This window comes from Andrena cerasifolii, chromosome 4 (assembly GCF_050908995.1).
Source record: "Andrena cerasifolii isolate SP2316 chromosome 4, iyAndCera1_principal, whole genome shotgun sequence".
Lineage (NCBI taxonomy): Eukaryota > Metazoa > Arthropoda > Insecta > Hymenoptera > Andrenidae > Andrena > Andrena cerasifolii.
This window is the reverse complement of record NC_135121.1, coordinates 19537796-19551019: the sequence shown is the minus strand read 5'-3', so window position 1 is coordinate 19551019 and position 13224 is coordinate 19537796. Positions and strand designations below refer to the sequence as shown.

The 13224-nt window shown below is 38.8% G+C and overlaps 2 protein-coding genes across 2 annotated transcripts; both read left to right on the top strand.

Annotated features, from left to right (window-relative positions):
• The first annotated feature begins 87 nt into the window (after positions 1-87).
• LOC143367694 (protein sneaky) lies at positions 88-7653 on the top strand. Its single transcript, XM_076809773.1, has 7 exons — positions 88-1258; positions 1690-2283; positions 2733-2948; positions 3074-3375; positions 4973-5160; positions 6043-6569; positions 6868-7653. The coding sequence occupies exons 2-7, from the start codon at positions 1993-1995 to the stop codon at positions 7513-7515; spliced, it is 2172 nt and encodes a 723-aa protein (XP_076665888.1). The 5' UTR covers positions 88-1258; positions 1690-1992; the 3' UTR covers positions 7516-7653.
• Positions 7654-9459: 1806 nt separating this feature from the next.
• Csp4 (chemosensory protein 4) lies at positions 9460-12879 on the top strand. The gene is made up of 2 exons (XM_076809794.1): positions 9460-9979; positions 12334-12879. Exons 1-2 carry the CDS (start codon positions 9787-9789, stop codon positions 12528-12530), a joined length of 390 nt encoding a protein of 129 aa, XP_076665909.1. The 5' UTR covers positions 9460-9786; the 3' UTR covers positions 12531-12879.
• Positions 12880-13224: the final 345 nt, after the last annotated feature.

Here is a 13224-nt window from a genome sequence, read left to right as displayed (position 1 = left end):
GCGCGCGCGCGGGGAACCACGCGCCGAATAAAAAAGGCGCGGGCTCGCTCCGCGCGATTTATATTCGCCGAGTGTCGGTCTCAGGCGATCGGCGTGTCATTTTCAACGATGCTGAAGGGTATCCTTCGTCGTCGGCACTCAGGTTACGTAATTGAAATAGAGGAAAGCGATCCACGTCGCTTGAACCGTTTCGTCGTGGCAGCTATGGCATTAATAATGTCAAAAGTCAGTTTGACATCAACGTGTCACGCGGAAATTTTCCTCGTCGCCGATGTTCACTGGCAAAAACGCGTCGCGTAACGAGAGGCTTGTGTGCGCGATCCAGGTCTCTCGAGAATATTCTTATCTGCTAATAATTAATGGTGTACAGGGAAGAAGGGAATCTTTTAATTAAGGGGAGGTTACGGTCTAGAGCCCAAAAAAATAGGTGATATTTAGGAATTAATTTAAGGAAAATTACTATATATAATTTAATGGGACTTTTTGCATTGTATTAAGGATGTCTTAAGTTATAGAAATATATTTTTTGTTTTATAATTAATCATTGCAGACGGCACTGGGGAGTCGTTAAAGTCAAGGCGTCAAAAAATTGATCCAAATCGGTGGGCGCTGTATCTCCAAAGTTATTATCCGATTCGACTGAAACCTTTTTTATTTTGAAGATTATTCTTCTGTCTAGGGGGGGGGGCTAGAAAAAATTACAAAAAATGACATTTTTTTAGAAAATAACGACACTTGAAGTTTGAAATCACTTTTCTCTGTATTTTTCGTCCTTTCAACGCCTTTGAAAATTATAAAATTTTAATTTTTTGTAATTTTTTCTAGTTCCCCCTAGCCAGAAGTATATTCTTCAAAATAAAAAAGGTTCCAGTCGAATCGGATAATAATTTTTGGAGATACAGCGCCCACCGTTTTGACAACACTGTTCCGAGAAAAACGCGTTTAAAGTTTTACGCGAGTGCCGAGTGGCCGGGTGTTACTCAAATGCCTATAACTACGGGAATTTTACGAATTTCAACAAATTCTTTTAAACACGTATTCCTAAAAGATTGAATATTCGAAAAATGAAATAAAAAAAAATCGACATTTAGACCATTTTAATATTTAACAAAAAAAAACATTAAAAGCCGTACAATAGTTTCTGAAAAATATTCATGTAAATAGCTAGGCTTCTTGTTCGACCGGCAAAGTAGAACGAACCCTTAATTAAGCGATCCAAACTGTCGACGAATTTTAAAAAAATCTTTGAAATATTAGGGTATTTTATCAGTTTATTTATTTATTATTTCTAAAGAAAAAAAATAGCATCTGGTTACTATAGGACTTCGTAATTTTAAAATCATGAACTGCGATAGGGATGATAATATTTAATGACAGTTTCACCCTGTGACACTAATAATCAGGGGCTAATAATTTGTACATAGGCTACGTAGGCTGCAGCTTAGGGCAGCAAAAGGAATTGAAAAAGGTTTGAATGCAGGGGCTTAACGCCGCTTTAAAAACTCACATGCGAGTTGTCATGCTGAATTAATTTTAAAATTGCCTCAACTCTTTTAAATTAAAATATTTCATGACATTTCACGCAAAGGGCGACAAACGATTGTTACCCTAGGAGCGTTGAAATTTCCAAATCCGCTCCCGCTAATAATCACACGGCGTTAATAGAAAGGGAGATAATTCGTTTGTCAGACGATTCGAGAGGCATCGAGTAGTTACCGAGCCAGTCGCTGATAAATCTTGGAAAAGTCACAGAATATTTCCCAAGTAGGTATTACTAAACACCCTGACCTATGTTATTTAAAAATCACGCCGAGGGGCCACTCCGTTACTCAATGAAAAGCGATATAAAGGAAGGGAAAGTGGAATTAAGAACTGAAGACATATGTCAAGGATTTCTTCTCTAACCATCAAGGCGATTGCACCTCGATTGCCGGCAATTGCACGAATCAATTGCTGGAAACGTTAGAAGATTTTCTACAGCGAAGGAACGAGATGCCAGGATTGGAGACGGTGACCAATTTCGGCCTTCGAGTCGAAAAGTTCAAGAAGAAGTTCTTCAAGTACTACTTAAGGCACTTTCCAACCTTGCTCCACATTTGCTACGATCCAATAGGCACGCACAAAAAGATGCGCGCGTTCGTAGGCTTTCTTCTCGGCTTCTTTATGGCCGTCTTTTTCTACGAATTCATCATCGTTGACCTCCAGTTCGACATGTACACTAGTTTCAGTCTTGGTGTCGCACTGGTCACGATGCTGTCGATTGGCTGCGCATCCTCGATTCAGGTACCTTTAACAGGTGTCGCAACCAATAAAAATCTGAATCGAGGACCTTGCATTAAGAGGGGTGCAACTGCATTTTTTACAGTCTTTGAGTTACAATGTGAAACGTACGTAAAAAAAAATCTACATCGCTTGGTGCAATATTTTTATTTTGAGTAGTTCCTGATTTGAAAAATTCGCCAAAAATAGAAACAAGAACTTATCAAGGCAATAATTTTTAAGTCAAAGCATTGGTTTTATGAACAGTTTTTTTCTAATTCACTCGAAGTTGGTAAATATGGAGCTACGGCCCTTTCGCTGCAAGGTCCCCAATTCTAATTAAAATTCAATGACGTCTCCAGAATAAAATTCTGCAGATAACGCTTTGGGGTGCCGAGTATTTCTACGCTTAATTAAACACGAAATATTAATATAAAGAGTAGAACTGTTTCTTACGATTTCAATCGTAATAGGTGAGGTGCATTTGCCTTCTAACGATTCCATCGTTTTGCGGCCGCTCCGGTCGCAGTATGCTGAGGGCAATGATTCTAGGGTACATAATCGCTGGGCCGTTGTTTAATTTAATGTACAACGCGAAAGAAGTGGTGAGAACGTTCGCTTGCACCTCCCTGCTGACGTACAACCTCACGAAGACCAGATTCGATTTGATGTTCAAGCCGTTTCAGCAGGTAGCGTTTCGAGCGGCGCAATAAATTCCCAAGCAGCCAAATATCAATGGATATACACTCTCGATTGATTTCCGATAATAGGAAGAGGCTCGTTTCACTTCTAAAGTTTGTGTGTCTGTCCGCAGGCCATCCTTGCCATGAAAACGGACGCAGAGGAAATAAAGGAGACTCTGTCCTCGGTGAGGGACTTGATGAGCCCGATCGTGGAGGAAGTAGAAGGAGAAGAAGAGATGTTGCGATTAAAAGAGGAGAACGATTATCTGGACGAATTGCTGGACGACACGAAAAGGAGCAAGGAGATCGACCAGAAGCACGAGAAGGAAGTCGAGAAAGCTAAGTCGGAGGCTGATGTTTACGAAGCTAAGTATAAGAAGAAGATCGAAGCTCGGTGCGACGAGCAGCTTAGTCGAGGCGCGCAGAGGTGTAGGTGCGTTTTGAGAAACCATTTGAAGTTGCTGAGAAGAGGAAAGCATTCGTGTCGGTGATTATGAAAGCCAAAGTCGAAAAAGCCCAAAAATTGGACGTCTCGTATTTAATGCTACAGAAGCTAGCCAAATTATTATACTCAAAACATTTTCGTCAATTTTTTGGATCATTTTAAAATGGATTTAATGCGATTTAAAAAGAATAATAAAAATTGGCAGCTAAAGGCTCTGAAAGGAAACTTTCTTAGCTTTCTAAAACACTCATGAAAATTTGTGTACCATCATGAGTTCGCAAGTTATAGGTGTTCAAAGTGAAACGTACCTTTTTTGATTTGATCGCGAATAACTCGGTCAATAAAAAGCATACATCAAAACCAAGAAAACGAAATTCAAGGGAAATGTTTGCTCTGTAAGAGCTGTTCGTTGGATCTACGTGAAAAAAAATTGTTTGGCCCGTGCATACGTTCAAACTAGACAAAAAATTCTGGAAGTTCGTTTTCTGCGCTTCATCTTGATAAAACAGTATCATAATGGATGAAAAGCGATTTTTCAGTCCTTGATTCCACAACGAGAAACTTCAAGCGTTAAAATGCGTTTTTTTAAATAATTTGTGCGACCATTTTTGGCAGAGATACAGCCATTCCATCGCTTAAACTTACAAAATCTCAAACCTTTTTGTTTGAGTATAATAATTTGGCCACCCACTGTATATTCATTTATATTTCAATATTATGAAAGAATTGTCGAAAAATGACCGTCAAGACAGTTTCGCGTTCTTTTCGATAGTGGTGTAAGTCATTTGTTCTTTATAAGTAATTTGTGAGAAATGAAAACAAAGAAAACAGGAAATTGGTATACTTAATTATGCTGAAAATACGAGAAAATTTGGAAGAAATAGTGGTGAAGAATAGGTTACCAGAAATGGTAAAGTTGCCAGTGCCAAAGTATTTGAAAATAAAAATTGCTTTTGCTCGACAAAATGTTTATTATGTCGTGATAATCGAAAAACTACGTTTCAGCACTATTGGGATTTGGGGAGCATTCAAAGGTTTGAAAAACGATAATAACAGATAAGTTTGACATTAAAAGAGCATGTACGTTGTGAAACATTTTGGTGAATAATGGAAAAATATTTTCTAACCCTTCGGGGCCACGCGAGATGCATCGCACCCCAGCATATGTCTCTGCCACTATTTTTGTACATTTTTAGACCTCAAAAATAAATTTTTTAAATTTTGTGAATTTTAACCAAAAAAAAAAACAAACAAAAAATTGCAAAACAATGGTAATACAAATTTCAACATATCAAAAATTTACATTTCTACGAAAAGGCTAGTAGAGCATGCTTGTATTAGTGTTGCGAAAATACAATTATCACTGAAAAGTTAAAAGAATCAAAAATTCGAAAATGGTAACCGAAAAATGACCGATTTGTGATTATAAGAAGGGTTAACCACGGAGGGTTAATACGCTGAAACGCAACAGTCTAAAATCTGAAAACAAAAAAAATACATGACTTACACCACTCTCATAATCGCCGGCACATTTATAAGTTCAGCAGTAGGTAGTAATCATTTTTCCCTGTCGCACTATTTAAAGGGACATGTTCAGCGACGCTTACGACAGATGTTACGATAAAGTCACCGTGTTCGTTGCCTGGCTCCTTTGTTGGCCCATGAAGCTGACTTTCGTCTGTAATCTGGTCCAAGCACTGGGTGGTTCCAGCATCTGTGATCCTAACGGAAAGGTCGACAGCGGGATCGGCGAAGGTTACGCCGCCCTGAAAAGTACGCGTTCGAGCATCAACATTCTTTGTAACTCCTTCAAAGCCTAGATCTAGATAAAGAAATAGTAGATGACACGATAGTTGACATATTTTAAATAAGAATCTCATGCTAAGGACGAAGCTTGAATATTCTATTTATAACTCAACATTAATTGCATTCGAATGAAAAACTCCTTTAAAAGTACAAATCTCTTGCAACGAAAGTTCGGATACCCGATTTTTCATTCCGATTTGTTGGAACTGTGCAGATTTGCAAAGGACCTCGATAGAAGTATGAGGCAATTTTTTGTTTCGTGCCCATTTTCGGTTTTTCATGGTGGAAACATCCCCTAAAGGTAAATGCGTGTTCTCCTCTTTTCTAGCATATCTTGAAAACTATAGTAGATATAAAAAAATTGTTATAAAGAAAATTTAATGGGTTCTTATTCTGCATAAAACAATGCAATTGAATTGTTTAAACTTTGTGGTGGGGAATATTTTACTGTTTAAATTACAAATTTTAAACAATTTGATTACACAGTTTTATAGGTCATAAAAAGCCCTTAAGTTTTCGTTGTAATAATTTCTTTATCTCTACCATAGTTTTCAAAATAGGTATGCAAGAAAATGGGAAATCACTCATTAACCTTTAGGGGTTGTTTTCACCCTGAAGACCCGAAAATAGGCACAGTCGAAAAATTGCCTGATACTTCTATCGAGGTCCTCTACAAACCTGCAAAGTTCCAAAAAAAATCGGTGCGTTCGGGTAACCGAACTTTCCTTGTTGGTATTAATTACTTATCAAGTCATTCCCCATTAATAAAAAAATATCGTCCCGACTACCGTCTGTTGTACCGTACTTTTATGTGTTTTCGAAGTTGAACGAGGCGATCCTTCTTCAAAGGTGCCCGGGACGAGTTCAGCAGGAGCTTGAAGGACGCCAAGCTGCAGTACAAAGTGAAGAAGCCTGCCGTGATCCTTGATCTCGAGGATTCCGCAGACGCGGCGAAAGCTGTGATACACGAGTTCGCCTCTAGAAGAAGGCTGTTCGAGTCTGTGATGGTGACCATTAAGAGGTGCCTGTCCTTCGTGTTCCTGAAGATCCTCCTCAGTGCCCAGACGTACCACCACAAGTATTTGGGCGAAATCGAGCACGACAACGTGTACGTGACTCCCTACTTCCGGAGGATCGACGCGAGGAGAAAAGCACGGGGTAGCGCGACGCTGCTGCCGCTGAAGAAGATCGAGACACAGAAATTCGTGGATCCCTACAGCCTGAAAGCGAGCAAGACGGAGGGAGCTCATCTGACGGGCCAAATGATAAAGCTAATTCTGGAACTAATCTCCGCGACCACTTTCATCATTCTGGATTGGCTCTTCTACGAAACCCTGGATCTGGTCAGAAGACACGCTTACATGGAGTACACTCAGGCAAGCTTAATACGCGGTTTCCGTGACTGTTAATTGCTCGAAACAGTGACACTAAAACAGGCCGACTTTTGGGAAATTTTTCTGCAGAAATTATGAAGCGAATCATTCCGAACATTTTGATGGCTTTATAGTTAACTTTTGAAGATGCGGAAATAAAATTGTGTTAAAAATATGCATCGTTCGATGTCGCCATCGACGCATCTTGCAAAACGGTGGGGGTAATTTAGTGGAAACTATTCTTCGGCGATCCTTCCTTGCCCCTCGATCGCAGAATACCTTATTTATAAACTACTTTCAGGAAGGCCAGCACGACTTAACCCTGGAGATCCGCGGCTCGGGTGTGATAGCGACGCTGATCAGAAGCGCGGTCCGTGGCTTCAACGTGAAGAAGCACATCAAAACCGTGGTCTCGAACAGCGCCTGCCTGCCGAAACCGACGAAACTGCCCCCGTTCATACTTTTCAAGATCTACGGGACTTTCGTTGGAATCCTCTTACTGATCGTCGCGTCCGTCTACGTGCAGAGGACTCGCAGGGGTATTTGCTCGTTCTTTTATCGCAGAAGGGAGAAGAGACGGGTGCTGCACCTGTACAACGAGAGCCTGCGACGCAGAATAGGCTTCGCGAGGTTCATGAAGGCGAGGGTGAGAAGGCTGGTGAGGACTCGTCGCTTGGAGCGCGACGTTGATTTCTGGATGGCCCTGAGAACGCAATGGCCCAGACTTTTCGGATGGCTGAAGCTGTTTGCCTGTGCCAGGGAAAGGTGTCTGATCTGCGGCGAAACGGAGCCGAGAAAAGGGCCGAAACATCGACGGTGCACCACCCCAGGGTGTCCTTTCGTGCACTGCTCCGATTGTTGGAGGGACGTCGGGAGAGTTTGTTACGCCTGCAACGAGTCAACGGAAACTGACACCGAGGAGTATGACACGCAGCGTAGCGAACTCTGATACTGCTCGTTGCAAAGATATGTACCGTTCTTGGAGAAATCGTTGCAACGCGAATGAGAGTAATTGGAGGCGATGGGGGTATTAAGGGGGGAATCCTATTCTTTCGGCGAAAAACGTAGCGAAATTTGGGATTTTTTTTTTAAGAAACCAGCGCTTCGATTCATCTGAAATTTGGACGATGTTTCGATGCATCTTTGAAGAAGCAGCAGATTTTTTTTTATTAATTTTTAACCATAAATATAGTAGTTATGCATGATCGACCATCGCGCCGCGCAAAATTTGCCGCCCGTTGGTGTGCACGATATTTATCTACCAGGTAATCCGAAACAGAAAAATGAAACGGCGTTTTATTTTATACATATGTAGCTTGAACTTGATGAACCAGCAAAAAACAAAAAAATTGATTTAGCAGTGTGGAGAGTTTTCAAACTGGAAGGTCTGAACTTTTGATGCTTGCAATGCAATTTTGCGCTAATTTTTTTATGTAACAAAATATATATATATAATTTAGTGGTATTCTGGTTCATTAAATTGAAGCTGCGTATGCACAAAGTAAAACGCCGTTTCATTAATCTGTTTCAGATTACCTGGAAGGTAAATATCAAGCACACCAGTGGACGACGAGTTACGCGCGGCGTGATGCATAACTCTTATATTTATTATTGAAAACGAATATAAAAAAAACTGTGACTTCTCCAAGGATGCATAAAAACATGGTCCAAAATTCAGATGAATCGAAATGCTACATTCTTAAAAAAAAAATCCTAAGTGCTGCTATGTTTTTGGCCCATGAAATAGGATTCCCCCTTAAGTTTCTGGTAAACGATGAATGGGGGTGAAGAAAGAAATTGAGCGAGGATAGTTCTGTCGGGGAAGGTGTTTGAGATCCGAGAACCGTGGGGTTTGAAGCCATTGAGAAAGTTAATTAGAAATAAGAAAATGACAATATAGGAAGCATCTTCTTTGGAATCTTAGAGGACGAAGATTTATAGGAACAGTGCGAACCGCAGCAATAAAAGAAGGAGTGGAAACTTTGATTTCCTGGATATTGAAATTAATTTGATTTAGTGACATTTATGGCCGTAAAGGGTTGCTTTAGTGTATCATATTTCTTTCGAGTGATTACCGATGTTGTACGATATAATTTCTCATTACAAGATGCTCTTTTCGTGGCACCAGTCTCACGTTTCGAAATTTTGACGACACAGGCTGGTGTTCCAACTCGCCTAGGAGGATCTTTTTAGGGAACTACGATACCGTCAGAGATTGTAAGGCCACCTCTACGTATAAATCTCACGTAGTAAAGTGGACAAGAAGATTCTCAGATTTCACGAGGAAGGAACGAGAACTTAAGACGCGTATGCTCGCCATGTTGAATTTACGAAGGCTGCGGTGCCTGAACGGAATACGAAATAATGCGGAGGAAGAGTCATTATAGTGTCACGACGTCTTATCGATTCTGTGGAACTCTATATTCCCATTAAGTACCGGACGTTTCCACGAAGCCAAGGAAGCGTATCGTATCAAGGGAACGTCGAGGCTCCGTAACAGGTCTCGAGCGCGGAATCGTTTAGCGGCATCCGCGGATGCAAAAAGAGTACGCTCTTGCTGAAGAGGAAAAGTTTGTGACGGGACCTTGCATTTCGTCGCGTCAAGAATATATGAAAGAGTTCTACTTAGAATGGAATTGGAAAGGGGACAACGCGTTTTTGGATCTATCATAATTATTATATTGTAATCCATTAATGATTATATTATTGTAGCAATTAAAGTTTGAACAGATTACGTTCACTCTCTTAATTTTTGTTCCCATTTCTACGGAAGAATTCAAAGCTGTAAAAGCATTGCAACTTTTTTGTAAATCATCTAAAATCATTTAAAATCTTAGTAATTAGAAAAGTCGTTCCCCCACTTAGGTGACTTCAAGTAGCGAAGATTGAAAATACTGACACCACTGTAACCAGAGATTCCTTCCCCTCAAAATCGCTGAAGATCGGACGAGTCATCGATGGACACTCGCTGCGTTTAAATCGACTACTGCGCACACACAGAAATGGTTCTTTTATCTAATGCCTCGGCGCGGAAGAAAATGATCGACCGGTGCTCATTTCTTCTAACGAATTGTGTGATACGTACAATTTTCTTAGGGTATTATAGCAAATTGACCACGATTTCGTGCCACTAACGAGGCATGGACGGGGCGTATAAAATGTCCGTTCTAACAAGCTCGGTGGTCAGTGATCGAAAAAGCTAGCTACGAATTTCAGCAAGATGAAGAGCGTCCTGGTCGTTCTTGCCCCTTTCATCTTCTCGTTCGTAGGAGTCTTCGGTGAGGATAAGTATACGACGAAGTACGACAACATCGACATCGATACGGTCGTCAACACCGAGAGGCTTCTCAATGGATACGTGAACTGTCTGCTGGAACGCGGTGCTTGCACCCCAGACGCTGCTGAACTTAAAAGTGAGTATTTCTACTTGAAATTGAAAGAATAAACTCTGAACTTCTATATAATTTTGTTAGAGCATTTTCTTATTTTATAATATATTTAAATTAATAGATAATTATCATCAGCAAATATATATAAATATAAATTTTAACAATAAGAATTAAATCAAATTCTTTCACATTCAATAACTTAATCAAATACATCATTTTATAAATTCTCAACCCTCTAAGAGACTCGTATCAACCCTTCTCAAACCAACTCTTGAGAAGGGTTGATATGAGTCTCTTTATCTCGTATTCAACACATACCACAGTTCCATGTTGATGCTAGAAAATAACAAATAAGTATAAACCAAATTGAAAAAGGGGTAACTCTTCTGTCCGCTACTGTAACTGTATTTTCAGGAATATGTAGAATCGAAGTATCTTATAAGGGTGGCTCTACTTTACAACCCTATTTTCAATAACTCATTTGGCATCTTAGTGTATTATATATTAACGCACATTTGCAAGCCTTCCCAATATTTTTAAAAAGATACTAAACCATAAAGTGGTATAAGTTTAAATCCTGAGCTTTCAACTTGCATTTCTTCGACAGCTCTAAGTAACTCTGCTCTACGTATCTTCAGAATTTTTTTATTTTTTCAAAATTTTGTCAACGATACACTGTAATAAAATAATTTTTCCATTCGTCTGACATAGTATTCTCTTATACACATTTCCCTTCTGGACTTATACGTATATTAAATTTTTCTAATAATTAAAGTACCTATTCGACCCGCAATCGGCAAACTCTGGAATTAGAGTTTATACAAAAACCGACTTTTGATAAAAAAAACGGTTTTCGAATTACAGTATTAAAAAAAAACAGTTGAAACGGTTTCTTATTTTTACAAAAAATATAATTAAACTAGTAAAAAAATTATACTTATTTTAAAATTTTCAGTTTATACTATTCATGGAATTACAAAAATATAAGAAAATAAAATATATTCCATACAAAACCAATTAAAAAGAAATTACAGTAACTAAAATCCGTACAAAATATAAATTATAAATCTTTGTGTCCTTTAGTATTTTTCTTCTGGAAATATGAACTCGTGAAGATTAGTTTGCAATACACAGTAAACTTTTACTACCAATATTATATTCTTTTAAATAATGTTTACATATCAATTTGAGTATCTCTAATAAAAAAATCTAGTTATATCTAAAACTGGTTTTCGAATTATCCAAATTTACCAAAGAAAAGGGGTTTTTGAATCCTGTTTTCAAAAACCCACAAATCTTATCTGGCATAACATCGAAGAGCGGTCCAATTTCGTTACCCTATTCCAGAATCCCTGGGAATAGTCCATCGCTTACGCGATAACGTGCAATATGTCGGGAGACACGTATCAGATACGTGCTGGTGCACTTATATGCATATTCCAGCGGTGTTTTACGGTCGACTGCAGTTTTATGAGCATCATTACTATTCACGAAGGACAAGGCCGTACCGTAACGCGTCCTTTGCCATCTGGAAAAAGTCTTCTGCATCGCGCGTGATACAATTACTCGAGCAGACGTCTTTCCCAATGCGTTTGCTTAACTCGTTCTGCCAGCAGTGAAAAAGTTTGCAGAAGTGGATCACTGATGCAACTTTCATCTATTCTATTCCAGTCCGATCTAATAAAATCTAGTCTCTCGTGACTTCAAAATAATTCGATAAATTGTGCAGGAATTTTATGAAATCATGAGATTTTAAAATTTCTCGTAATACCTATTTTACAATTTATCGTTTTAACCCTTCGTTGACACTCTGGGTGTGAGCCACCCATCAGCTGATATCGACGCTCTGTACCTTCTACATGCGAAATAAATACCTTTTTTCCAAAGCCGACTTACAAAGTATTTCTTTCTCAAAATATTATATCTAAACAACAACTCTGTAGATTTGTAGCTTGTAATATTGAAATTTGTATGAGTCACAATTTTTTGAAGATTTCCTTCTCCTTTTCTCAACATGTGGTAATCTAGAATTTCTTTACAAAACCTGTGATAAGATTTCAATCAAACGACTATTGGAATACATTCTAGAGACCTTGAAGTTGACCCACGATTTTTTTCATTACGATTGGATTCTTCAGATGAGAATGGCAGTCGTCGAAAAATTGCTGTGGGTGTGAGCCACCCAGGTATGTCAAAGTTGATCGAAAAAGTAGGTGTGTCAACGGAGGGTTAATTATAGTTTTCTATACTTGCGAAGGAAAAGGAAGAAGTATAAGTACCTAGCAGAGTTTCTTGGGAAGTTCTGAGGTGGAGTTTGAAACTTTTGCCATTAGTGGCGTCGATGGTAATACAACTGGCAATTTGATTGATAATTACAGAGAACCTGCCCGATGCCTTGGAACGCAATTGCGCGGCCTGCAGCGAGAAACAGAAGGAAATCGCGGATAAGGTCTCCCAGCATTTGATCGATCACAGAACAGAGGATTGGAGCCTCCTCGAGGCGAAATACGATCCAACAGGAGGTTACAGGCAACGTTATCTTCAGAATCGAGCTAAGGACAGGGCTATAGACTAAATTGCCGGCAAGCATCCGTCAAATCGTCCTTCTTACCTCTAAATGTGTAATCGCTTGATACCGAGCATAAATCTTTGGGAACGGTGGTCATCATAAATAGAAGAGAAACATCTCCCTTTCTTAGTCGCGATGCATTACGGATCACTGCTTCATTATTTTCTATCACATAAAATGCAAATCGTCCTCGATAAACTCGAAGCGAAGTATGTAGCTTCTGTTAGTGGCTTCAAGAAGAAAAATCTTATTTCTTGCACTCCATGCAACTATGAAAGTCTACATAATAATAGAGGATAGAAAAGGTGGAAATATTCAGAGTTAAGAACACTAAATAAATCCCCTCAATTTTTCACTTCAAGGACTTTATTTCCTGCACTCCACTTCCCCACGGAATTCTACAGGGTGACAGAAAATAAATGCATATACACTTTTAGTTGTAATTTTAGTAATTCTAGATTCATAGCCGTATGTTATTGCGTATTTTTATTTCTTAATCTTATTTTAGTCAATCAAGATTTACTAAAATAAATCGTATTTTTACTAGTAAAAATACTAAAATAAATCTAGATTTACTAAAATAAATCGTATTTTTACTAGTAAAAATACTAAAATAAATCTAGCTTTACTAAAATAAATCGTATTTTTACTAGTAAAAATACTAAAATAAATCTAGATTTACTAAAATAAATCGTATTTT

What these genes read in the sequence shown, in the direction of transcription:
- LOC143367694 (XM_076809773.1), top strand. Translation starts at nt 1,993, where the DNA reads ATGCCAGGATTGGAGACGGTGACCAATTTCGGCCTTCGAGTCGAAAAG. An exon ending in GCTGCGCATCCTCGATTCAG is followed by an intron (nt 2,284 to 2,732) that starts GTACCTTTAACA and finishes CAATCGTAATAG; the next exon opens with GTGAGGTGCATTTGCCTTCT. An exon ending in CGAGGCGCGCAGAGGTGTAG is followed by an intron (nt 3,376 to 4,972) that starts GTGCGTTTTGAG and finishes CACTATTTAAAG; the next exon opens with GGACATGTTCAGCGACGCTT.
- Csp4 (XM_076809794.1), top strand. Translation starts at nt 9,787, where the DNA reads ATGAAGAGCGTCCTGGTCGTTCTTGCCCCTTTCATCTTCTCGTTCGTA. An exon ending in AGACGCTGCTGAACTTAAAA is followed by an intron (nt 9,980 to 12,333) that starts GTGAGTATTTCT and finishes TGATAATTACAG; the next exon opens with AGAACCTGCCCGATGCCTTG.